The sequence below is a fragment of the Bombina bombina genome, chromosome 9 (assembly GCF_027579735.1).
Source record: "Bombina bombina isolate aBomBom1 chromosome 9, aBomBom1.pri, whole genome shotgun sequence".
NCBI classification, from domain to species: Eukaryota; Metazoa; Chordata; class Amphibia; order Anura; family Bombinatoridae; genus Bombina; species Bombina bombina.
Window position 1 is genome coordinate 153,729,770 of NC_069507.1, and position 27,278 is coordinate 153,757,047.

Consider the following 27,278-nt stretch of genomic DNA (forward strand, 5'->3'; position numbering starts at 1 on the left):
AAAATGAGGCTTCTGTTGAACAGATTTGCAAGGCGGCGACTTGGTCTTCGCTTCATACTTTTTCAAAATTCTACAAATTTGATACTTTTGCTTCTTCGGAGGCTATTTTTGGGAGAAAGGTTTTACAGGCAGTGGTACCTTCCGTTTAAGTACCTGCCTTGTCCCTCCCTTCATCCGTGTACTTTAGCTTTGGTATTGGTATCCCACAAGTAATGGATGATCCGTGGACTGGATACACCTTACAAGAGAAAACACAATTTATGCTTACTTGATAAATGTATTTCTCTTGTGGTGTATCCAGTCCACGGTCCGCCCTGTCATTTTAAGGCAGGTAATTTTTTCATTTAAACTACAGTCACCACTGCACCCTATGGTTTCTCCTTTCTCTGCGTGTTTTCGGTCAAATGACTGGATATGGCAGTTAGGGGAGGAGCTATATAACAGCTCTGCTGTGGGTGTCCTCTTGCAACTTCCTGTTGGGAATGAGAATATCCCACAAGTAATGGATGATCCGTGGACTGGATACACCACAAGAGAAATAAATTTATCAGGTAAGCATAAATTGTGTTTTCTTATTAAATAAATTAATCCTATTTAAAGCTAAATACTTACTTGTAAAATAAACCCTAATATAGCTACAATATAACGAATAATTGTATTGTAGCTATTTTAGGATTTATATTTATTTTACAGGCAACTTTGTATTTATTTTAACTAGGTACAATAGCTATTAAATCATTATTAACTATTTAATAGCTACCTAGTTAAAATAATTACAAAATTACCTGTAAAATAAATCCTAACCTAAGTTACAATTAAACCTAACACTACACTAGCAATAAATAAATTAAACAATTTTCCAATTTACTTTTATCACCAATTTTGCTTTGTTCTCTTGGTATTCTTCGTTAAAAGCTTAACCTAGGAGGTTCATTTGCTAATTTCTTAGACCTTGAAGTCTACCTCTTTCAGATTGCATTTTAACAGTTTTTCACCACTAGAGGGTATTAGTTCACGTATTTCATATAGATAACACTGTGCTCGTGCACGTGAAGTTATCTGGGAGCCATCACTGATTGGCTAGACTGAAAGTCTGTCAAAAGAACTGAAAAAAGGGGCAGTTTGCAGAGGCTTAGATACAAGATAATCACAGAGGTTAAAAGTATATTATTATAACTGTGTTGGTTATGCAAAACTGGGGACTGGGTAATAAAGGGATTATCTATCTTTTAAAACAATAAAAATTCTGGTGTAGACTGTCCCTTTAAATAAATTAACTACAATTACCTACAATTAAATCAACTAAACTAAATTACAAAAAAAAACAAACACTGGGTTAGAGTAGGGGTATGTGGGTGGTGGGTTGTAATGTTGGGGGGGGTATTGTATGTTTTTTTTTACAGGCAAAAGAGCTGATTTCTTTGGGGCATGCCCCGCAAAAAGCCCTTTTAAGGGCTGGTAAGGTAATAGAGCTGTTAACTTTTTATTTTAGAATAGGGTAGGGCATTTTTTTTATTTTGGGGGGCTTTGTTATTTTTTTAGGGGGCTTAGAGTAGGTGTAATTAGTTTTAAAATTCTTGTAATCTTTTTTTTTTTTTGTAATTTAATGTTTGTTTTTGTAATTTAGTTTAGTTGATTTAATTGTAGGTAATTGTAGTTAATGTATTTAATTTATTTATTGCTAGTGTAGTGTAATTGTAACTTACTTTAGGATTTATTTTACAGGTAATTTTGTAATTATTTTAACTAGGTAGCTATTAAATAGTTAATAATTATTTAATAGCTATTGTACCTAGTTAAAATAAATACAAAGTTGCCTGTAAAATAAATATAAAATTTATTAGAGTAGCGGCGAGGTCCGGTCGGCAGATTAGGGGCTAATACTTGAAGTTAGGTGTCGGCGATGTTAGGGAGGGCAGATTAGGGGTTAATAAAATTTATTATAGGGTTTGCAAGGCAGGAATGAGGCGGTTTAGGGGTTAATACATTTATTAGAGTTGCGGCGAGGTCCGGTCGGCAGATTAGGGGTTAATAAGTGTAGGTAGGTAGCGGCGACGTTGGGGGGGCAGATTAGGGGTTAATAAATATTATGTAGGGATTGGCGATGTTAGGGGCAGCAGATTAGGGGTTTATAGGGATAATGTAGGTGGCGGTGGTGTCCGGTCGGCAGATTAGGGGTTAAAAAAATTATTAGAGTGGCGGCGGTGTGGGGGGACCTCGATTTAGGGGTACATAGGTAGTTTATCGGTGTTAGTGTACTTTAGAGCACAGTAGTTAAGAGCTTTATAAACCGGCGTTAGCCCATAAAGCTCTTAACTCCTAACTTTTTTCTGCGGCTGGAGTCTTGTCGGTAGAGGGTGTACCGCTCACTTCAGCCAAGACTCTAAATACCAGCATTAGGAAGATCCCATTGAAAAGATAGGATACGCAATTGGCGTAAGGGGATCTGCGGTATGGAAAAGTCGCGGCTGGATAGTGAGCGTTAGACCCTTTCCTGACTCTAAATACCAGCGGGCGATAAAAAGCAGCGTTTGGAGCCCTTAACGCTGGTTTTGATGGCTAACGCAGAACTCTAAATCTAGGCGTAAGATACAGAGAGAACAAAGAAAAAATGGGAGTAAATTAGAAAATTGCTTAAAATTGCATGCTGTATCTGAATCATGAAAGAAAAAATGTGGGTTTCATATTCCTATAAACAAGAATGCAATGGGCTACGGGCAGAATGGAACATATAGCCTATCAGCATTACGAGGTAATAGAGTCCCTTAGATGACTCATATCCAGTTAACATAATGGAACAGTAATTACGATCCTGATAATAAACACTTAAACCTACCTTTGATATCTCCATAAAATATCCATGCAGCATTTTTTCGTACAAGAACTACAATAACTTTATTATCTTACCAAGCAAGCAAGTTAACTAGTGTTCATATGAGAATAAAAAAATATATTTATAGATAAACTTAGTCAATAATTTATAGAGTGACTATTAATAGGATATGTAAACTTGCTTTATTTTTGTATCTTATCTGTAAAAAAGACATACATTATGCACTCTCAACACTAAAAGCAACATTATCTTAAATAACGCTAAAGGGACAGTTTACACCAATTTTATATAACTGCATGTAGTAGACACTATTATAAAGAAGAATAGGCACAGATAATAATATAAAAATCCAGTATAAAACCTTTTAAAAATGTATTTAGAAGCTTCCAGTTCAGCACTGTTGATGAGGTTAGGCTGGGACAACCACTGAAAGGGCTTGGAAAGCAGAGACAGCTGACACTTCCCCCTACCCTGCATATGAAAAGACCAATTACACAACATGGAGTCTGTAGACATCATTATACATCTAAACCTTTGGGGCTTGGTAAGGAGTCTGAAAATCAGCACAATGTTATTTAAAAATAAGCAAAACTACACAGTTTTACAAATACATTCCCAGATGGGCTATATAAATGGATCATCTACAAAGCATTTATGCAAATATAGTGTACAATGTCCCTTTAAGCAATCTAGCTGGTGATTGGTCTCATATGATTGGCTCAGTAGATTTGTTCAACTCTCAGTAGTAAGTTGTTTCTACTTTAGTAATGGATATCAAGGGGAAAAAATTGGTTTTAATGTCTCATTGCAAATATAATAGAAAACACAGATGAGAATATTTATTTAATGAATGAACTGGTACCTGAAACCTAAACAAAAATCTTCTGATGAACATTGCTTCGTTTCAGTCTTCTCAGATGAGAACATTTTATTAATAAAAGCTAAACTCAACCAAACATATTCTGATAAACGCATTATTTTAGTCTTCTGTTTTGTGCAACAGTCGGAACTTGAATAACATTTTACACAGATAAGAAAATTGTATTAATAAAATGGTCTCTGAAACCTACTACATTTTAATAGAGAATTTATATATGAAACCTACCATATTTTATTAACAAACTGGTAGCTGAAACCTAAACTAAATAAAAATATTGTCTGAATTTGAATGACATTTTTATTGCCTAATTTTAGACTTCTATTTTGTGCAACAGCCTGAACTTGAATGACATTTTACACAGATGGAAAATTGTCTTAATAAATTGGAACACTGTAACATGATACATTCATTCTTGTTAGCTCAATTGTTGAGCTCCTTAATGAAAGGATAAATTATAGGATAAATTCTTGAATTCTGAATGAGCCAATACCACAGTGGTACCACCGTGTAAGTAAAAGTGTGGCACTCTTCTCCGTGGCTTTATATATTGCTGAAAATAACGATGTTTTGTGTTTTACAGTGCATCCCTTTATTATTGAAAAATCTGGAGTAATTTACAGAAGAATGGTACCATAAACTGTATTGCTTGGTTTTTCATTGCAAGAATAAGACTTTTTAGCTTTGGTTTTTATTTATATGAATTGTACAAATTGTAAAAGTTTTTATTAATTTTATTGAAATGTATGATATTTAATTGCATAAGTACTAATTTGTTTCATCAGTCTATGTTGGAAGAATATTGTGAAAACACCTTCAAAATGTTACTGAACAAACTAAATAAAATTAATAAAAAATTCCATCTGATAAAACAGATGAGATACTTCACATGTGCAAGTATCTTATCTCATTTAGTTAGTTTGTTCTATAATATTTTGAAGGTGTTTTTAATCATTTAGAATTTAAAGGCCAGATTGTAGAATTCAAACACTGCTCACCTATTATCACAGACAGAAGACTGCTTTATCATCAATACATCCAAATAAATGAAGCAGCAACATTTCAGGGCATCTGCTTGTTTGCAAAGCTAACACATATTACCTGTTTACAACCATTTAAACTCCCAATCCACAGATCCAGCACCAATCCATTTATCCTATGTATTCCATCTTAAAGGAATAGACCTTTTTTAATCCTCTATATTAAAGAGAACAAAGCACCTAATAATCTAAAAATACTCAACTATGTCCCTTAATGGTGCTGGATATTTCCTAAACGTAATATTGATAAACCCAGACACAGAACAGGAAGATGAACAAATCACATTCATTAATTAAATTATATTCCCTGTTCAACCTATAGGGATGCAATGTATGTATTATTCTAATCCATTTTGCTTCCTGAAAAGTAGATCCCTAACTATATTCCCACCCCTTTTCCTCTTTTTAACACCATATAACACCAAAAATCTCAATTGCTTGATCAGATTTGACCCTTTTTCCAAAAAAATGTGATTGAAGATTTTGCAGTTTAGGCTTCCTAATGTTGGATTTGTGCTGTACAATGCAGTCCTTTACTTTTTTTTTTTTTGTCCTACATATAAAAGTACACATGGACATTTTAAAGCATACACCGCCTTAGTAGACGTACATGTATAGTAGAAATGTATCTTAAACTTCCTTCCAGAGTGTGGATGACTAATTATCTCATTTAATGATGCAATTACACTGACCCCAACCTAGGAAAGGAATAGTTAAGTTTTTCCTTGCCAATAGTACACTTTCCTCCAATGCCGCCAATATCATCCCTGACCAATTTCTGGATTTTAGTTTTGCCCTTACAATAAACTGCTAATGGAGGTTCCTGAAATTCACGAATATGAGGATATCTGTTTTTCTCTTGTTAAGTGTGTTCAGTCCACGGGTCATCCATTACTTATGGGATATATTCTCCTTCCCAACAGGAAGTTGCAAGAGGATCACCCAAGCAGAGCTGCTATATAGCTCCTCCCCTCACATGTCATATCCAGTCATTCTCTTGCAACCCTCAACAAAGAAGGAGGTCGCGGGAGGAGTTGGAGTTTTTACTTAATTATTCTTCAATCAAAAGTTTGTTATTTTAAATGGCACCGGAGTGTGCTGTTTTTCTATCTCAGGCAGTATTTGGAAGAAGAAACTGCCTGCGTTTTTCTATGATCTTAGCAGGCGTAACTAAGATCCACTGGCTGTTCTCGACATTCTGAGGAGTGGGGTAACTTCAGAACATGGGAATAGCATGCGGGGTCCCCCGCAAATGAGGTATGTGCAGTACAATATTTTCTGGGAATGGAATTGACTAAGAAAACACTGCTGTTACCCGTATGATGTAAGTACAGCCTTAAATGCAGTAGTAGTGACTGGTATCAGGCTGATGAATGTATGCACAGTAGAGTTATTTTCTAGGGACTAGAATTTGACTGAGAAAATACTGTTAATACTGAAATAATGCTTAAGCCTTATCTGCAGTGGAAGCGACTGGTAGCAGGCTTAGTGATAACTTTGCATGACATTAAAAGAAGTTTGTTTTAAAAAAACGTTTACTGGCATGTTATTCGTTTTGTGAGGTACTTTGGTGATAAATCCTTTTGGGCATGAATTTTTTCTTTTTTTCCACATGGCTAACGTATATTTCTGCATAGAAAACGTTATATCAGGTCTCCCACTGTTGTAAATGAGCGGGAGGGGCCTTTTTTAGCGCCTTGTTGCGCAGTTAAAATTCTAGCACAGTCTTCCTGCTTCTTCCTCCTTGATCCAGGACGTCTCTAGAGAGCTCAGGGGTCTTCAAAATTCATTTTTGAGGGAGGTAATCAGTCACAGCAGACCTGTGACAGTGTGTTAGACTGTGATAAAAACGTTTAATATTAATTTGATATCCGTTTTTTTGGGTACTGAGGGGTTAATCATCCTTTTGCTAATGGGTGCAATCCTCTGCTAATTAATACATTTAAAGAATTGTTGACTATAACTGAATTAGTTCTTTGTTATTCAACTGTGTTTTTTAAAAGCACTGCAGTGTTTTTTATATTGCTTGTGAACTTATTGAAAGTAATTTCCAAGCTTGCTAGCTTCATTGCTAGTCTGTTTAAACATGTCTGATACAGAGGAATCTGCTTGTTCATTATGTTTAAAAGCCGATGTGGAGCCCAATAGAAATATGTGTACCAATTGTATTGATATTAAAAAGTCAATCTGTACCGATAAAGAAATTATCACCAGACAACGAGGGGGCAGTTATGCCGTCTAACTCTCCTCACGTGTCAGTACCTTCGTCTCCCGCTCGGGAGGTGCGTGAGATTAAGGCGCCAAGTACATCAAGGCCCTTACAAATCACTTTACATGATATGGCTAATGTTATGAAAGAAGTATTATACAATATGCCCGAGTTAAGAGGCAAGCGCGACAGCTCTGGGTTAAGGACAGAGTGCGCCAATGACACGAGAGCCATGTCTGATACTGCGTCACAATTTGCAGAACATGAGGACGGAGAGCTTCATTCTGTGGGTGACAGTTCTGATTCGGGGAGACCGGATTCAGAAATTTCAAATTTTAAATTTAAGCTTGAGAACCTCCACGTGTTGCTAGGGGAGGTGTTAGCGGCTCTGAATGATTGTGACACGGTGGCAATCCCAGAGAAATTATGTAGGCTGGATAAATACTACGCGGTAACAGTGTGTACTGACGTTTTTCCTATACCAAAGAGGCTTACAGAGATTATTAGCAAGGAGTGGGATAGACCCGGTGTGCCTTTTTCCCCTCCTCCGATATTTAGAAAAATGTTCCCTATAGATGCCACCACACAAGACTTATGGCAGACGGTCCCTAAGGTGGAGGGAGCAGTTTCTACTTTAGCCAAGCGTACCACTATCCCGGTGGAGGATAGCTGTGCTTTCTCAGATCCAATGGATAAAAAATTAGAGGGTTATCTTAAGAAAATGTTTGTTCAACAAGGTTTTATATTACAGCCTCTTACATGCATTGCGCCTGTCACTGCTGCAGCGGTTTCTGGTTTGAGTCTCTGGAAGAGGCGATTCGCACAGCACCATTGGATGAGTCTTTGAGCAAGATTAGAACCCTTAAGCTGGCTAATGCGTTTGTTTCGGATGCCGTAGTGCATTTAACCAAACTTACGGCTAAGAATTCCGGATTCGCCATACAGGCGCGCAGAGCGCTATGGCTTAAATCCTGGTCAGCAGATGTAACTTCTAAGTCTAAACTACTAAACATTCCTTTCAAAGGGCAGACCTTATTCGGGCCCGGCTTAAAGGAAATTATTGCTGACATTACTGGAGGTAAGGGCCACACCCTTCCTCAGGACAGGGCCAAATCAAAGGCCAAACAGTCTAATTTTCGTGCCTTTCGTAATTTCAAGGCAGGAGCAGCATCAACTTCCTCCGCTCCAAAACAGGAAGGAACTACTGCTCGTTACAGACAGGGTCGGAAAGGCAACCAGTCATGGAACAAGGGCAAACAGGCCAGAAAGCCTACTTCCGCCCCTAAGACAGCATGAAGACAGGGCCCCCTTTCCGGAGACGGATCTAGTGGGGGGCAGACTTTCTCTCTTCGCCCAGGCTTGGGCAAGAGATGTACAGGATCCCTGGACGTTGGAGATTATATCTCAGGGATACCTTCTGGATTTCAAAACTTCTCCTCCACAAGGGAGGTTTCATCTGTCAAGGTTATCAACAAACCTAGTAAAGAAAGAGGCATTTCTACAATGTGTACAAGACCTCTTAGTGATGGGAGTGATCCACCCAGTTCCGCGGACGGAACAGGGGCAAGGGTTTTATTCAAATCTGTTTGTGGTTCCCAAGAAAGAGGGAACCTTCAGACCAATCTTAGACTTAAAAATCTTAAACAAATTCCTAAGGGTTCCATCGTTCAAGATGGAAACCATTCGGACCATCCTACCCATGATCCAAGAGGGTCAATATATGACCACAGTGGATTTAAAGGATGCCTACCTTCACATACCGATTCACAAAGATCATTATCGGTACCTAAGGTTTGCCTTTCTAGACAGGCATTACCAGTTTGTAGCACTTCCCTTGGGTTAGCTACGGCCCCGAGAATTTTTACAAAGGTTCTGGGCTCACTCCTGGCGGTACTAAGACCACGAGGCATAGCGGTGGCTCCGTACCTAGACGACATTCTGATACAAGCGTCAAGTTTTCAAAATGCAAAGTCTCATACAGAGATAGTTCTAGCATTTCTGAGGTCGCATGGGTGGAAAGTGAACGTGGAAAAGAGTTCTCTGTTACCACTCACAAGGGTCCCTTTTCTAGGGACTCTTATAGATTCTGTAGAGATGAAGATTTACCTGACGGAGTCCAGGTTATCAAAGATTCTCAATGCTTGCCGTGTCCTTCACTCCATTCCAAGCCCATCAGTAGCTCAGTGCATGGAAGTAATCGGCTTAATGGTCGCGGCAATGGACATAGTGCCATTTGCGCGCCTACATCTCAGACCGCTGCAACTATGCATGCTAAGTCAATGGAACGGGGATTACTCAGATCTGTCCCCTTTGCTAAATCTGGATCAGGAGACCAGAGATTCTCTTCTCTGGTGGTTGTCAAGGGTTCATCTGTCCAAAGGAATGACTTTTCGCAGACCAGATTGGACGATTGTAACAACAGATGCCAGCCTACTAGGCTGGGGAGCAGTCTGGAACTCCCTGAAGGCTCAGGGATCGTGGACTCAGGAGGAGAAACTCCTCCCGATAAACATTCTAGAATTAAGAGCAATATTCAATGCTCTTCTAGCTTGGCCTCAGTTAGCAACACTGAGGTTCATCAGATTTCAGTCGGACAACATCACGACTGTGGCTTACATCAATCATCAAGGGGGAACCAGGAGTTCCCTAGCGATGTTGGAAGTTTCGAAGATAATTCGCTGGGCAGAGTCTCACTCTTGCCACCTGTCAGCGATCTACATCCCAGGCGTGGAGAACTGGGAGGCGGATTTTCTAAGTCGCCAGACTTTTCATCCGGGGGAGTGGGAACTTCACCCGGAGGTATTTGCTCAACTGATTCATCGTTGGGGCAAACCGGATCTGGATCTCATGGCATCTCGCCAGAACGCCAAGCTTCCTTGTTACGGATCCAGGTCCAGGGACCCGGGAGCGGTGCTGGTAGATGCACTAGCAGCCCCTTGGGTTTTCAACATAGCTTATGTGTTTCCACCTTTTCCGTTGCTACCTCGACTGATTGCCAGGATCAAACAGGAGAGAGCATCTGTGATTCTGATAGCGCCTGCGTGGCCACGCAGGACCTGGTATGCAGACCTAGTGGACATGTCGTCCTGTCCACCATGGTCTCTACCCCTGAGGCAGGACCTTCTAATTCAGGGTCCTTTCAACCATCCAAACCTAATTTCTCTGAGGCTGACTGCTTGGAAATTGAACGCTTGATTCTATCAAAGCGTGGGTTTTCGGATTCGGTTATTGATACATTAATACAGGCTCGGAAACCTGTTACCAGAAAAATTTACCACAAGATATGGCGTAAATATTTATATTGGGGTGAATCCAAGAGTTACTCATGGAGTAAGGTTAGGATTCCTAGGATATTGTCTTTTCTACAAGAGGGTTTAGAAAAGGGCTTATCCGCTAGTTCACTAAAGGGACAGATTTCTGCTCTGTCTATTCTTTTACACAAGCGTCTGGCAGAGAATCCAGACGTCCAGGCTTTTTGTCAGGCTTTGGCTAGGATTAAGCCTGTGTTTAAAGCTGTTGCTCCTCCGTGGAGCTTAAACTTGGTTCTTAAAGTTCTTCAGGGTGTTCCGTTTGAACCCCTTCATTCCATTGATATTAAGCTTTTATCTTGGAAAGTTCTGTTTTTGATGGCTATTTCCTCGGCTCGAAGAGTCTCTGAGTTATCTGCCTTACATTGTGATTCTCCTTATCTGATCTTTCATTCAGACAAGGTAGTCCTGCGTACTAAACCTGGGTTTTTACCTAAGGTTGTTTCTAACAGGAATATCAATCAAGAGATTGTTGTTCCATCTTTATGTCCTAATCCTTCTTTAAAGAAGGAACGTCTTTTGCATAATCTAGACGTGGTCCATGCCCTGAAGTTCTACTTACAGGCAAATAAAGATTTTCGACAAACTTCTTCTCTGTTTGTCGTTTACTCTGGACAGAGGAGAGGTCAAAAGGCTTCGGCTACCTCTCTCTCTTTTTGGCTTCGTAGCATAATACGCTTAGCCTATGAGACTGCTGGACAGCAGCCTCCTGAAAGAATTACAGCTCATTCCACTAGAGCTGTGGCTTCCACCTGGGCCTTTAAGAATGAGGCCTCTGTTGAACATATTTGCAAGGCTGCAACTTGGTCTTCACTTCATACTTTTTCCAAATTTGACACTTTTGCTTCTTCGGAGGCTGTTTTTGGGAGAGAGGTTCTACAGGCAGTGGTTCCTTCTGTTTAATGTTCCTGCCTTGTCCCTCCCATCATCCGTGTACTTTAGCTTTGGTATTGGTATCCCATAAGTAATGGATGACCCGTGGACTGAACACACTTAACAAGAGAAAACATAATTTATGCTTACCTGATACATTTATTTCTCTTGTAGTGTGTTCAGTCCACGGCCCGCCCTGTCTATTTGAGGCAGGTTCTAAATTTTAAATTATAACTCCAGTCACCACTGCACCCTATAGTTTCTCCTTTCTCGTCTTGTTTCGGTCGAATGACTGGATATGACATGTGAGGGGAGGAGCTATATAGCAGCTCTGCTTGGGTGATCCTCTTGCAACTTCCTGTGTGAAAGGAGAATATATCCCATAAGTAATGGATGACCCGTGGACTGAACACACTACAAGAGAAATAAATTTATCAAGTAAGCATAAATTATGTTTTAAAGGGACATTAAACCCACATTTTCTCTTTCATGATTCAGATAGAGAATACCATTTTAAACAACTTTCTAATATACTTCTGTTATCTAATTTTCTTCATTCTCTTGATATTTCTTCCTGAAAAGCATATCTAGTTAGGCTCAGTAGATTCTGATTGGTGGCTGCACATATTTGCCTCATGATTGGCTCACCCATGTGCATTGCTATTTCTTTAAATAAGGATATCTAAATATTGAAGCAAATTAGATAATAGAAGTAAATTGGAATTTTGTTTAAAATTGTATTCTCTGTCTGAATCATGAAAGAAACATTTTGGGTTTAGTGTCCCTTTAAGGATGTGCCAATTCTTTTTAATACAATTTAAATACTCTTTAGCTAATGGGACTATAATTAATAACAAATGAAATTCCATTGCTGGACCTCAGTGTTCTATTAGTCCGTTGCGTACCCTCAATATTTTGCAAAGCCCATTTTGGCTCCAGAGTGTCATATCCACATACCTCAAATTGTTTAGTCATTTCCTGCATCCGAATACTGCAAGTTTCTCATTTAGAGACAATCCTACATATTCTCATAAGATTTAGGCTCACTGTTGAACACTCTTCTGGGGTGAAAACTATCCCTTTGTAGTAGAGTGTTTTGACCAGTGGGTTTTCTAAAAAAGATCTGTACTGATCCGATTTATCCTCCTGGCTAACCATTGTATCTAGAAGCTCAATCTTCTGATTGTCATATTTACAAGAAAATTTTAATTCGGGATGTTGGGTCTCATTTTCCAACCTTAAATTTTCCAGGGATGGAATGTCACCCCGCCATATTTCACAGGTTCAATACACCACACCCCTAGAATGTTCATAGTCAGTCCCTTGTTCCTATCTGAGAGGTCACCGAGGCATCTCTTGTTCTATCCTGTGAGATTGCATAGAGTTCTTTGTTGATATTAATGTTTTTTTATGTTTTAATAAAATCACATTAACAGTTACATTTAAAAATGATGGAGAATTACAGTTCTTGTACTTGAACCTGAGTTGCGTTAGCTGAGGGACTCCGATACCTCAGATTAGTGATAGACAGCATTGGATTGGTGTCTAAAAGAAATTGTTAACCATTCTACCAGTAGCCTATTTTATGCTTGTTTAATGTAGTTTGATATATTGTGTGTGTGTGTGTGTGTGTGTTTATTTTCCTTCAGCAACACAAATGCAACACTTTTAATAATGATGTTAACACGTTAACTACCTTTGTTTTTTACAGAATGAATCAAAAGCCACTTCTGGTTCACAAAACATTCACAACCTATTTAAGCATGCCATACGTATACTACAAGAAAATGGGATGGTCTTTCAGAAAAGCAAAAACTCTGATGTTTATCAAGTAAGAAAAATATTTAGCACTTTTAAAACATTACTGTTTGTTCATATTCTGAATAACTTGTTTTCTAGTGAAGCATATTAAGGCTTGTCATATGGCTGTTGGAGTTGTTCCTATTAATTAGTAGCAGCACTTAAATGCCTGTTGTCATTGGCTCTCCCGATCTGCTCAGCTGGCTCCCAGTAGTGGATCGCTGCACCTTCAACAAAGGATACCAAGAAAATGAAGCAAATTAGTTAATTGAAGTAAATTGTAAAGGTATTTCAAATTGCATGCTCTATCTGAATAATGTAAAAAACAATGATTTCATGTCCCTTTAGTACAGCCGTTTTGGACGTCCATATACATGAACTTCCTGTTTTACTTCTTTAGCCATTTTCATGCTAATTATTACCTTTCCTCAGCCAGTGTCATTTATCACTAAAGAGTATTCCCTAATAGGACATACATGTGCAAAAAGAAAATTCTCTAATCCTAGGTAAATACCCAGGGGTCATGGGCATCTACAGGGTTTTTTTATCCCCCTGATTGTAGCTCAATTTTTTGAGGAAGAAGCACAGTATTTTGGGAGTTACATAGTATTCTGGTATTTATAGTTCACAATTTCCCCCTTAGTATTTTGCCACGGCAGTTCTGGGCTCTAATTCCAAGCATGCATTGTACAGCACCACTATTTTATCACACAAAACTGTTCTGTTATCCCTTTCTACTACAGCTTTCCCATAGCCTCAAATTGTGCAAGCCTGCAGCTGAAGGCACACCTTTAAATTGAATGTTTTAGTTGAAGACCAATGGCACTACTCAGTGTTAAAAGAAGGAGTATTTTTCAATCTCAATATAAATAAGCTTAAATTGTAGCTGCATTCTTGTTTTGATTCAAGTAGGTGCTGTGTATCTAGGTAAAGATATTTGACTTTAATTCCAACAAAGACATTGGGTAGGATACCCCTTTAAGCATTAAATTCCTTCATTTGTGTATATACATGTATGCTTGATCACTCTATAAAATCAAATACTTTATTTCAACTTGTTAAAAATGGGTCAAACACATGTAAAAACAGTGGTCTGTGGTTAAACAGATTATTGTAATTCATTGGGCAATGTCTGCCTTATAACATTATATTGATCTGATAATCTATGAGTATATGAGTGTTGGATAGCTTAGCTAGATTTGCCATCTCCACATATTGCACAGATCAGATATATTAATCATAAATCCATATATCCGTTATATGTGCTCTGCTCTGATTTTTTGCGCTTTAAAATAAAGTTCAGTAGTCACATTCAGCTTGTAATATCAAGCCTTAACCCCTTAATGACCACAGCACTTTTCCATTTTCTGTCCGTTTGGGACCAAGGCTATTTTTACATTTTTGCGGTGTTTGTGTTTAGCTGTAATTTCCCTCTTACTCATTTACTGTACCCACACATATTATATACCGTTTTTCTCGCCATTAAATTAACTTTCTAAAAATACCATTATTTTCATCATATCTTATAATTTACTATAAAAAAAATTATAAAATATGAGGAAAAAATGGAAAAAAACACACTTTTTTTAACTTTGACCCCCAAAATCTGTTACACATCTACAACCACCAAAAAAAAAACATGCTAAATAGTTTCTAAATTTTGTCCTGAGTTTAGAAATACCTAATATTTACATGTTCTTTGCTTTTTTTGAAAGCTATAGGGCCATAAATACAAGTAGCATTTTGCTATTTCCAAACTACTTTTTTTCAAAATTAGCGCTAGTTACATTGGAACACTAATATCTTTCAGGAATCCCTGAATATCTATTGACATGTATATATTTTTTTTTAGAAGACATCCCAAAGTATTAATCTAGGCCAATTTTGGTATATTTCATGCCACCATTTCACCGCCAAATGCGATCAAATACAAAATATCGTTCACTTTTTCACAAATTTTTTCACAAACTTTCGGTTTCTCACTGAAATTATTTACAAACAGATTGTGCAATTATGGCACAAATGGTTGTAAATGCTTCTCTGGGATCCCCTTTGTTCAGAAATAGCAGACATATATGGCTTTGGCATTGCTTTTTGGTAATTAGAAGGCCGCTAAATGCCGCTGCGCACCACACGTGTATTATGCCCAGCAGTGCAGGGGTTAATTAGGGAGCTTGTAGGGAGCTTGTATGGTTAATTTTAGCTTTAGTGTAGTGTAGTAGACAACCCAAAGTAATGATCTAGGCCCATTTTGGTATATTTCATGCCACCATTTCACCGCCAAATGCGATCAAATAAAAAAAAAACGTTAAATTTTTCACAATTTTAGGATTCTCACTGAAATCATTTACAAACAGCTTGTGCAATTATGGCACAAATGGTTGTAAATGCTTCTCTGGGATCCCCTTTGTTCAGAAATAGCAGATATATATGACTTTGGTGTTGCTTTCTGGTAATTAGAAGGCCGCAAAATGCTGCTGCGCATCACACGTGTATTATGGCTAGCAGTGAAGGGGTTAATTAGGAAGTTTGTAGGGAGCTTGCAGGGTTAATTTTAGCTTTAGTGTAGAGATCAGCCTCCCACCTGACACATCAGACCCCCTGATCCCTCCCAAACAGCTCCCTTCCCTCCCCCACCCCACAATTGTCCCCGCCATCTTAAGTACTGGCAGAAAGTCTGCCAGTACTAAAATAAAAGCTTTTTGGGGGGTATAGGTTTTTTTTTTTTTTTTAAATAATAATTATTCTGCTGTATAGGACCCCCCTTAGCCTCCAACCTCCCTGATCCCCCCCAAAACAGCTTTGTAACCTTCCCTATCTGCCTTATTGGGGCCATCTTGGGTACTGGCAGCTGTCTGCCAGTACCCAGCTTATACAAAAAAGTGCTTTTTTTTCTTAAGTTTTTTTTTTTCTGTAGTGTAGCTTCCCCAAACCCCCCCCCCACCACCACCACAAACCCCAACCACCTCATTGATTGTTTTTTTTCTACAGTTTTTTTAAACTGATTGCACCTTTTTCTGTAGTGTAGCGGTTCCCACCCGCTCCCTCCCCGTGCACGCGCCCGCCCCCCGCCCTCCCGTGCACGCGCGCGCGTCCGTGCGCGCCCCCGGGCATCCCCGCCCACGATCCCGCCCCCCTCCACATCTCCAGGGCCATCGATGGCCGCCACCCGCCTCCCGGTAATGCTCCCACCCACCAACGAAGGAAGCCACCGATCTCCGGTGCAGAGAGCCGGATGGCTTCAAAAGGTTATTGCAGGATGCCTCCATATCGAGGCATCACTGCAATAACCGGAAAGCAGCTGGAAGCAAACAGGATCGCTTCCAGCTGCTTTCCACACCGAGGACGTGCAGGGTACGTCCTCAGGCATTAACTGCCTTTTTTTTGAGGACGTACCCTGCACGTCCTCGGTCGTTAAGGGGTTAAAGGGCCATTATACCCACATTTTTTCTTTCATGATTTAGAAAGAGAATGCATTTTTAAACATCTTTCTAATTTACTTCTATTATCTAATTTGTTTAATTCTCTTGATATTCATTGCTGAAAAGCATATCTAGATATGCTCAGTAGCTGCTGATTGGTTGCTGCACATAGAAGCCTCATGTGATTGGCTCACCCATGTGCATTGCTTTTTCTTCAAATAAGGATATCTAAAAAATGAAGCAAAATAAATAATAGACGTAAATTGTAATGGTGTCTAAATTTGTATGTTCTATCTGAATTATGAAAGAAAGATTTTGGGTTTAGTGGCCCTTTAATTTAATGCTAGTGTTTTCTATGTAACTCAGTGTCAATTGAGAGTATGTTTTTCAATGAGTAATTTTATAGTTGATGCTTTAAAGTATTCAGACAAATTATTATCTGTTGGAGGTTCTTGTTATTTACATTATTAACTCATTGGATATACATATGTGCTGTAATGTTTAATTGTAACAGCATGTTACAACCCTTTCACATTTTGTATTATTGTGTTACATATATTGCTTATCCAGTTTGAACTTAATTAAACTCAATAATCATCTTAATATAGTAACCATAATAGTTGCTTTCTTAATTCTTGGAGGATAAGGTCCCTATAATCGGAGTAACTTGGTTATCTATATTCATGTAAGGCAACCGCTTTGGTTCAGCAGATACAGTGTAACGTTATACCAATTTCCTCATCAGCACTGTAAGGATTGTTACATTTAAAACGATTTCTGGTTTATATTATCTCACTTGTATGAAACTGAGTTGGTCTGTCATATTCAAGACCTCTCACAGACCTAGTTTAACCCCAGATTGAATTAATATGTTAGAGCTATATTGTTAGTGTTGCCGCCGGCGTTTATCAACGTCTGGTCACAGAGCAACACCACACTTGGTAAATTGTTAGGTTTGTTATTAGGCAGATCAATAAGTAAGAGGGTGTAAGGGAACCCTAGTTTTAATTCAGTGGCTGATGGTCAAGATAATTGAATTTAATACAAACGGGTATCCATTTATCTGCCTAATTGCAAACCTAACAATTTACCAAGTGCAGTGCTGCTCTGTGACCGGACATTGATAAATGCCAGTGCCAACACTAACATTAAAGCTCTAACACATATCAATGCAATCTGCGGTTAAACTATAGTAGTGTCTATTACTTGCAGATAAGTTAAAATTGGTGCATACTGTCCCTTTAAAACAATAATTCCATCTTTGTAATGTTTGGCCTACATATGCTAAAAATTCATTGGAAACATAGACTTATGGGGTATTCGTAAATTAGGAAAAAATAATGAATCTGTTTGAAGGTATTTTTCTTTAGCTACCCTAGTTTTATAGAAAAGGTTCTTAAGAAATCAGTTTTCATTTTGCATTTTTTTTAGTATTAACTTCCTATTTGTTGTTATTTTATGTACCCATGTAGGGTAGGTGTTTTCCTATTAAAAATTGTATATAATATGCATTTGTAAACTTAACAAGGAGTGGATAATTATGGTGAAACCAATACTGACCACTAAAGTGCATAATAAAAATACAATGATTTAACACCTACTCTGAATTTCAAATAAGCAGTAGATCTTTTTTTTCCCATTTCCCCCCCCCCCCTGTATCATGTGACAGACATCATCCAATCACAGACTAATAAACATATACTCTGTGAGCTTGTGCACATGCTCAGTGCGAGATTCTTCCCCAGAAAGGCTGTATATAAAAGTGTTATTTGATAATGGAGGTACGCAGATTGCATTTTCTTTAATTTCCGAAGCTATTGTAGACTTGCTTGATGAGTCTTGATGCTTAAAGGGACATAAAACAAGTTGGGATAGAGACAAAATAATATAATTTGTACTTTAATTAATTTACCTGCAAATTTATACTGCAATGCCTCGCCATTAACCCTTTATTTTTAGTTTATGAATTGTAAAGCTCCAACTCCCCCCCCCCACACACACACACACACACAATTCCTTTTATGGCTGTATCTATGTTTATTGTTCTTTTGGTAAAATGCAAAAGTGAATAGCGATTATCTGATGGAGTATGCCTAGAAGCTGTGAACTCAGTTGAAATACAATGCCTGTGTCTAAACACTGATAAGAGGGGTGGAGTTAGCTGCTCCAGGCAGTTTAGCTATGTAATTCATTTTGCTTATTTTTGAAAATTATTTTTAAATATTTGCCAGCAATTTATTTTACAAAGATATGACGAGTCCACGGATTTCATCCTTGTGGGATATTAACCTCCTGCTAACAGGAAGTAGCAAAGAGCACCACAGCAGAGCTGTATATATAGCCCCTCCCTTCCCCTCCACCTCCAGTCATTCTCTTTGCCTGTGTTATACTAGGAAGACATGGTAAAGTGAGGTGTTAGTTTTAGTTTCTTCAATCAAGAAGTTTTTTTATTTTAAATGGTACTGGTGCATACTATTTTCCTCAGGGGGATATGGAAGAAGATTTCTGCCCTGAGGTTTGATGATCTTAGCATTTGTAACTAAGATCCACGCTGGTTCCCATGAGACATCTTCAGTGTGGAGACCGGTTTCATACTACAAGCAGCATTAAGGTATGTGCAGCCTTTTTTTCTGAGGAGAACTGGCTGGCATTATTTCCCTGTATGGGAATGGGGTAAGCAGTAAGACTTATTTTAATAAGAAGGGTGTTACTTGAGTCCCTATACTATATTTATCAGTAGTTGATATTTGGGCATTATGTGACATGGGAGACAATGAAAAAAACGTTTTATGTTTTTTATTTTTGGCACTTGAAACTTATTGGTTTTATGCTTGAGAGTTGTATTTCTCTTGTTAAGTGTGTTCAGTCCACGGGTCATCCATTACTTATGGGATATATTCTCCTTCCCAACAGGAAGTTGCAAGAGGATCACCCAAGCAGAGCTGCTATATAGCTCCTCCCCTCACATGTCATATCCAGTCATTCTCTTGCAACCCTCAACAAAGGAGGTTGCGGGAGGAGTTGGAGTTTTCACTTAATTATTCTTCAATCAAAAGTTTGTTATTTTAAATGGCACCGGAGTGTGCTGTTTTTTTTATCTCAGGCAGTATTTGGAAGAAGAAACTGCCTGCGTTTTCTATGATCTTAGCAGGCGTAACTAAGATCCACTGGCTGTTCTCGACATTCTGAGGAGTGGGGTAACTTCAGAACATGGGAATAGCATGCGGGTCCACCGCAAATGAGGTATGTGCAGTACAATATTTTCTGGGAATGGAATTGACTAAGAAAATACTGCTGTTACCCATATGATGTAAGTACAGCCTTAAATACAGTAGTAGTGACTGGTATCAGGCTGATAAATGTATGCACAGTAGAGTTATTTTCTAGGGACTAGAATTTGACTGTGAAAATACTGTTAATACTGAAATAATGCTTAAGCCTTATCTGCAGTGGTAGCGACTGGTTGCAAGCTTAGTAATAACTTTGCATGACATTTAAAGAAGTTTATTTTCAAAACGTTTACTGGCATGTTATTCGTTTTGTGAGGTACTTTGGTGATAAATCCTTTGGGCATGAATTTTTTTCCACATGGCTAACGTATATTTCTGCATAGAAACCGTTATATCAGGTCTCCCACTGTTGTAAATGAGCGGGAGGGGCCTCTTTTTTTAGCGCCTTGTTGCACAGTTAAAATTCTAGCACAGTCTTCCTGCTTCTTCCTCCTTGATCCAGGACATCTCTAGAGAGCTCAGGGGTCTTCAAAATTCGTTTTTTGAGGGAGGTAATCAGTCACAGCAGACCTGTGACAGTGTGTTAGACTGTGATAAAAACGTTTTATATTAATTTTATATCCGTTTTTTTTTGGGTACTGAGGGGTTAATCATCCGGTTGCTAATGGGTGCAATCCTCTGCTAATTAATACATTTAAAGAATTGTTGACTATAACTGAATTATTCTTTAGTTACTCAACTGTGTTTTTAAAAAGTGCTGCAGCGTTTTTTATATTGCTTGCAAACTTATTGAAAGTATTTTCCAAGCTTGCTAGCTTTCTTGCTAGTCTGTTTAAACATGTCTGATACAGAGGAATCTGCTTGTTTCATTATGTTTAAAAGCCGTTGTGGAGCCCAATAGATATATGTGTACCAATTGTATTGATGTTACTTTGAAAAATCAATCTGTACCGCTTAAAAAAATTATCACCAGACAACGAGGGGGCAGTTATGCCGTCTAACTCTCCTCACGTGTCAGTACCTTCGTCTCCCGCTCGGGAGGTGCGTGAGATTGAGGCGCCAAGTACATCAAGGCCCTTACAAATCACTTTACATGATATGGCTAATGTTATGAAAGAAGTATTATACAATATGCCAGAGTTAAGAGGCAAGCGCGACAGTTCTGGGTTAAGGACAGAGCGCGCGGATGACACGAGAGCCATGTCTGATACTGCGTCACAATTTGCAGAACATGAGGACGGAGAGCTTCATTCTGTGGGTGACGGTTCTGATTCGGGGAGACCGGATTCAGAAATTTCAGATTTTAAATTTAAGCTTGAGAACCTCTGCGTGTTGCTAGGGGAGGTGTTAGCGGCTCTGAATGATTGTGACACGGTGGCAATCCCAGAGAAATTATGTAAGCTGGATAAATACTACGCGGTGCCGGTGTGTACTGACGTTTTTCCTATACCAAAGAGGCTTACAGAGATTATTAGTAAGGAGTGGGAAAGACCCGGTGTGCCTTTTTCCCCTCCTCCGATATTTAGAAAAATGTTCCCTATAGACGCCACCACACGAGACTTATGGCAGACGGTCCCTAAAGTGGAGGGAGCAGTTTCTACTTTAGCCAAGCGTACCACTATCCCGGTGGAGGATAGCTGTGCTTTCTCAGATCCAATGGATAAAAAATTAGAGGGTTATCTTAAGAAAATGTTTATTCAACAAGGTTTTATATTACAGCCTCTTGCATGCATTGCGCCTGTCACTGCTGCAGCGGCATTCTGGTTTGAGTCTCTGGAAGAGGCGATTCGCACAGCACCATTGGATGAGTCTCTGAGCAAGATTAGAACCCTTAAGCTGGCTAATGCGTTTGTTTCGGATGCCGTAGTGCATTTAACCAAACTTACGGCTAAAAATTCCGGATTCGCCATACAGGCGCGCAGAGCACTTTGGCTTAAATCCTGGTCAGCAGATGTAACTTCTAAGTCTAAATTACTAAACATTCCTTTAAAAGGGCAGACCTTATTCGGGCCCGGCTTGAAGGAAATTATTGCTGACATTTCTGGAGGTAAGGGCCACACCCTTCCTCAGGACAGGGCCAAATCGAAGGCCAAACAGTCTAATTTTCGTGCCTTTCGTAATTTCAAGGCAGGAGCAGCATCAACTTCCTCCGCTCCAAAACAGGAAGGAACTACTGCTCGTTACAGACAGGGTTGGAAAGGCAACCAGTCATGGAACAAGGGCAAGCAGGCCAGAAAGCCTACTTCCGCCCCTAAGACAGCATGAAGTCAGGGCCCCCTTTCCGGAGATGGATCTAGTGGGGGGCAGACTCTCTCTCTTCGCCCAGGCTTGGGCAAGAGATGTACAGGATCCCTGGACGCTGGAGATTATATCTCAGGGATACCTTCTGGATTTCAAGACTTCTCCTCCACAAGGGAGGTTTCATCTGTCAAGGTTATCAACAAACCTAGTAAAGAAAGAGGCATTTCTACAATGTGTACAAGACCTCTTAGTGATGGGAGTGATCCACCCAGTTCCGCGGACGGAACAGGGGCAAGGGTTTTATTCAAATCTGTTTGTGGTTCCCAAGAAAGAGGGAACCTTCAGACCAATCTTAGATTTAAAAATCTTAAACAAATTCCTAAGGGTTCCATCGTTCAAGATGGAAACCATTCGGTCCATCCTACCCATGATCCAAGAGGGTCAATATATGACCACAGTGGATTTAAAGGATGCCTACCTTCACATACCGATTCACAAAGATCATTATCGGTACCTAAGGTTTGCCTTTCTAGACAGGCATTGCCAGTTTGTAGCACTTCCCTTCGGGTTGGCTACGGCCCCGAGAATTTTTACAAAGGTTCTGGGCTCTCTTCTGGTGGTACTAAGACCACGAGGCATAGCGGTGGCTCCGTACCTAGACGACATTCTGATACGAGCGTCAAGTTTTCAAAATGCAAAGTCTCATACAGAGATAGTTCTAGCATTTCTGAGGTCGCATGGGTGGAAAGTGAACGTGGAAAAGAGTTCTCTGTTACCACTCACAAGGGTCCCTTTTCTAGGGACTCTTATAGATTCTGTAGAGATGAAGATTTACCTGACGGAGTCCAGGCTATCAAAACTTCTCAATGCTTGCCGTGTCCTTCACTCCATTCCAAGCCCATCAGTAGCTCAGTGCATGGAAGTGATCGGCTTAATGGTCGCGGCGATGGACATAGTGCCATTTGCGCGCCTACATCTCAGACCGCTGCAACTATGCATGCTAAGTCAATGGAACGGGGATTACTCAGATCTGTCCCCTTTGCTAAATCTGGACCAGGAGACCAGAGATTCTCTTCTCTGGTGGTTATCACGGGTTCATCTGTCCAAAGGAATGTCCTTTCGCAGACCAGATTGGACGATTGTAACAACAGATGCCAGCCTACTAGGCTGGGGAGCAGTCTGGAACTCCCTGAAGGCTCAGGGATCGTGGACTCAGGAGGAGAAACTCCTCCCAATAAACATTCTAGAATTAAGGGCAATATTCAATGCTGTTCTAGCTTGGCCTCAGTTGGCAACACTGAGGTTCATCAGATTTCAGTCGGACAACATCACGACTGTGGCTTACATCAATCATCAAGGGGGAACCAGGAGTTCCCTAGCGATGTTGGAAGTATCGAAGATAATTCGCTGGGCAGAGTCTCACTCTTGCCACCTGTCAGCGATCTACATCCCAGGCGTGGAGAACTAGGAGGCGGATTTTTTAAGTCGCCAGACTTTTCATCCGGGGGAGTGGGAACTTCAACCGGAGGTATTTGCCCAACTAAGTCTTCGTTGGGGCAAACCGGATCTGGATCTCATGGCATCTCGCCAGAACGCCAAGCTTCCTTGTTACGGATCCAGGTCCAGGGACCCGGGAGCGGTGCTGGTAGATGCACTAGCAGCCCCTTGGGTTTTCAACATAGCTTATGTGTTTCCACCTTTTCCGTTGCTTCCTCGACTGATTGCCAGGATCAAACAGGAGAGAGCATCGGTGATGCTGATAGCGCCTGCGTGGCCATGCAGGACCTGGTATGCAGACCTAGTGGACATGTCGTCCTGTCCACCATGGTCTCTACCCCTGAGGCAGGACCTTCTAATTCAGGGTCCTTTCAACCATCCAAACCTAATTTCTCTGAGGCTGACTGCTTGGAAATTGAACGCTTGATTCTATCAAAGCGTGGTTTTTCGGATTCGGTTATTGATACATTAATACAGGCTCGGAAACCTGTTACCAGAAAAATTTACCACAAGATATGGCGTAAATATTTATATTGGTGTGAATCCAAGAGTTACTCATGGAGTAAGGTTAGGATTCCTAGGATATTGTCTTTTCTACAAGAGGGTTTAGAAAAGGGCTTATCCGCTAGTTCACTAAAGGGACAGATTTCTGCTCTGTCTATTCTTTTACACAAGCGTCTGGCAGAGAATCCAGACGTCCAGGCTTTGGCTAGGATTAAGCCTGTGTTTAAAGCTGTTGCTCCTCCGTGGAGCTTAAACTTGGTTCTTAAAGTTCTCCAGGGTGTTCCGTTTGAACCCCTTCATTCCATTGATATTAAGCTTTTATCTTGGAAAGTTCTGTTTTTGATGGCTATTTCCTCGGCTCGTAGAGTCTCTGAGTTATCTACCTTACATTGTGATTCTCCTTATCTGATCTTTCATTCAGACAAGGTAGTCCTGCATACTAAACCTGGGTTTTTACCTAAGGTTGTTTCTAACAAGAATATCAATCAAGAGATTGTTGTTCCATCCTTATGTCCTAATCCTTCTTCAAAGAAGGGAACGTCTTTTGCATAATCTAGACGTGGTCCGTGCTCTGAAGTTCTACTTACAGGCAAATAAAGATTTTCAACAAACTTCTTCTCTGTTTGTCGTTTACTCTGGACAGAGGAGAGGTCAAAAGGCTTCGGCTACCTCTCTCTCTTTTTGGCTTTGTAGCATAATACGCTTAGCCTATGAGACTGCTGGACAGCAGCCTCCTGAAAGAATTACAGCTCATTCCACTAGAGCTGTGGCTTCCACCTGGGCCTTTAAGAATGAGGCCTCTGTTGAACAGATTTGCAAGGCTGCAACTTGGTCTTCACTTCATACTTTTTCCAAATTTTCCAAATTTGACACTTTTGCTTCTTCGGAGGCTGTTTTTGGGAGAAAGGTTCTACAGGCAGTGGTTCCTTCTGTTTAATGTTCCTGCCTTGTCCCTCCCATCATCCGTGTACTTTAGCTTTGGTATTGGTATCCCATAAGTAATGGATGACCCGTGGACTGAACACACTACAAGAGAAATAAATTTATCAGGTAAGCATAAATTATGTTTTTGTGTGTATTTCTACTTTAGTGCAAAACCGCATTCCCATGCGGTGTTGTTTGGGCCTACTCCGACTTTTGACCTTAAGGGGCGGAGCCTATTTTCGTGCGCTCAGATGCGCACTTCCTTCAGGCTTAGCAGCAGCAAACAGTAACTCGGTGGCTCCTGGACTGTGTAGCTGGTCTGAAGGGTTGGAAACTTGATTCGAAGTACCCTGGGGGCAGGTAGGCGCCACAGCGGAGCTGTGGCAAGGTGCAGAGGGTATTTTTTATCTATCTTTTGACTAGATGTTTATATAAGTACTTCTAAAGCCTTATTTCTGCCCTTGCTTCTGGGTGCAGTAATTTTTGGATTAACCAACGATATTAAGTTAAATTTGGGAATAATTTAACGTTTTTTTGTGCATTTTGGAAAATTTGTTCACTTTTTCTTTTCTTAAAGGCACAGTACACGTTTTTTCTAATGTTTATTTTTTGCTATAAATAAGTGTTTAAATGACTTTTGTGGTATTACTAGTCTGTTCAACATGTCTGACATTGAGGTTTCTCATTGTTCTATGTGTTTAGAAGCTATTGTGCAACCCCCTCTATCATTGTGTAACTTTTGTACTGAAAGGGCTTTACTATGTAAAAAGCATATTTTAAATAAAGTAAGTGTGCCTAAGGATGATTCTCAGTCTGAAGAGAATCAGGATATGCCATCCAATTCTCCCCAAGTGTCACAACTTTTAACGCCCACACAAGCAACGCCTAGTACTTCTAGTGCATCTAATTCCTTTACTCTGCAGGAGATGGCTGCAGTTATGTCAACTACCCTTACAGAGGTATTGTCTAAATCAGTGATTTGCAACCTTTTTTTTGCCGTGGCACACTTTTTACATTAAAAAATCCTGTGGCACACCAACATCCCAAAATTTTACAAAATCACACATTGTAGCCTAATATAGGATATATATACAGTGTGTGTGTATATATATATATATATATATATATATATATATATATATATATACACACTGTACTGTGTTGTCACGCCATGCCTCCTACAAACTATACATGACATATTGACATTCATTCACAAACAATCATAATCATTGTCTGTGAATGAATGTCAATGTCATGGTTGTAAATGATGCCTGATGAGCCTGTCACATACCTCCCAATATTTCAAAATTTGAAAGAGGGACACCCCTGCACTGTTGTCAGGATCTCTCATGGCACACTAGTGTGCCACGGCACACTGGTTGAAAAACACTGGTCTAAATTACCAGTGTTGCAGGGTAAACGCAGTAGGTCAAGTATTAATGTAAATACTGAATCCTCTGATGCTTTATTAGCTATTTCCGATGTTCCCTTTACAATGCTCTGAGTTGGGGATCAGGGAATTACTGTCTGAGGGTGAAATTTCTGATTCAGAGAATGTTTTGCCTCAGACAGATTCGGATGCAATGTCATTTAAATTTAAGCTTGAACACCTCCGCCTGTTGCTTAGGGAGGTTTTAGCGACTCTGGATGATTGTGATCCTATTGTGATTCCTCCAGAGAAATTGTGTAAAATGGATAAATATTTGGAAGCTCCTACTTACACTGATGTTTTTCCAGTTTCTAAGAGAATTTTGGAAATTATTAGTAAGGAATGGGATAGACCAGGTATACCGTTTTCTCCCTTTCCTAATTTTAAGAAAATGTTTCCTATATCAGATACCATTCGGGACTCATGGCAAATGGTCCCTAAGGTAGAGGGAGCTATATCTTTCCTAGCTAAGCGTACTACTATACCCATTGAGGATAGTTGTGCTTTCAAGGACCCTATGGATAAGAAATTAGAGGGTCTATTAAAGAAATTATTTGTTAATCAGGGATTTATTTTACAACCTACGGCTTGCATTGTTCCAGTAACTACTGCAACAGCTTTTTGGTTTGAGGCTCTAGAAGAGTCTCTTAAGGTTGAGACTCCATTAGATGACATTCTTGATAGAATTAAGGCTAAAGCTAATTCTTTTATTACTGATGCCGCTTTTCAAATTGCTAAATTAGCAGCAAATAATGCAGGGTTTGCTATTTTAGCACGTAGAGCATTGTGGCTCAAATCTTGGTCTGCTGATGTGTAGCTATTCCCTTTAAAGGTAAGACCCTTTTTAGGCCAGAATTAAAGGAGATCATTGATGATATTACAGGAGGTAAAGGCCATGCCCTACCTCAGGATAGGTCGGTTAAAATGAGGGGTAAACAGAATAATTTTTGTTCCTTACGGAACTTTAAAGGAGGACCCCCGCTTCTTCTTCTTCCACAAAGCAGGAAGGGAATCTTTCTCAATCAGAACTGGAATAAGGGTAAACAATCAAAAAAAACCACTACTGGTCCTAAGACAGCATGAAGGGGTGG

General features: G+C 39.7%; 1 protein-coding gene across 1 annotated transcript in view; it reads left to right on the top strand.

Annotated features, from left to right (window-relative positions):
• STN1 (STN1 subunit of CST complex) overlaps window positions 1-27,278 on the top strand; it is a 343,767-nt gene that overhangs the window by 287,908 nt on the left and 28,581 nt on the right. The window contains exon 8 of the mRNA XM_053692435.1: window positions 12,852-12,971. Coding sequence (XP_053548410.1) covers window positions 12,852-12,971 — 120 coding nt within the window. The remainder of the gene's footprint in view (window positions 1-12,851; window positions 12,972-27,278) is intronic.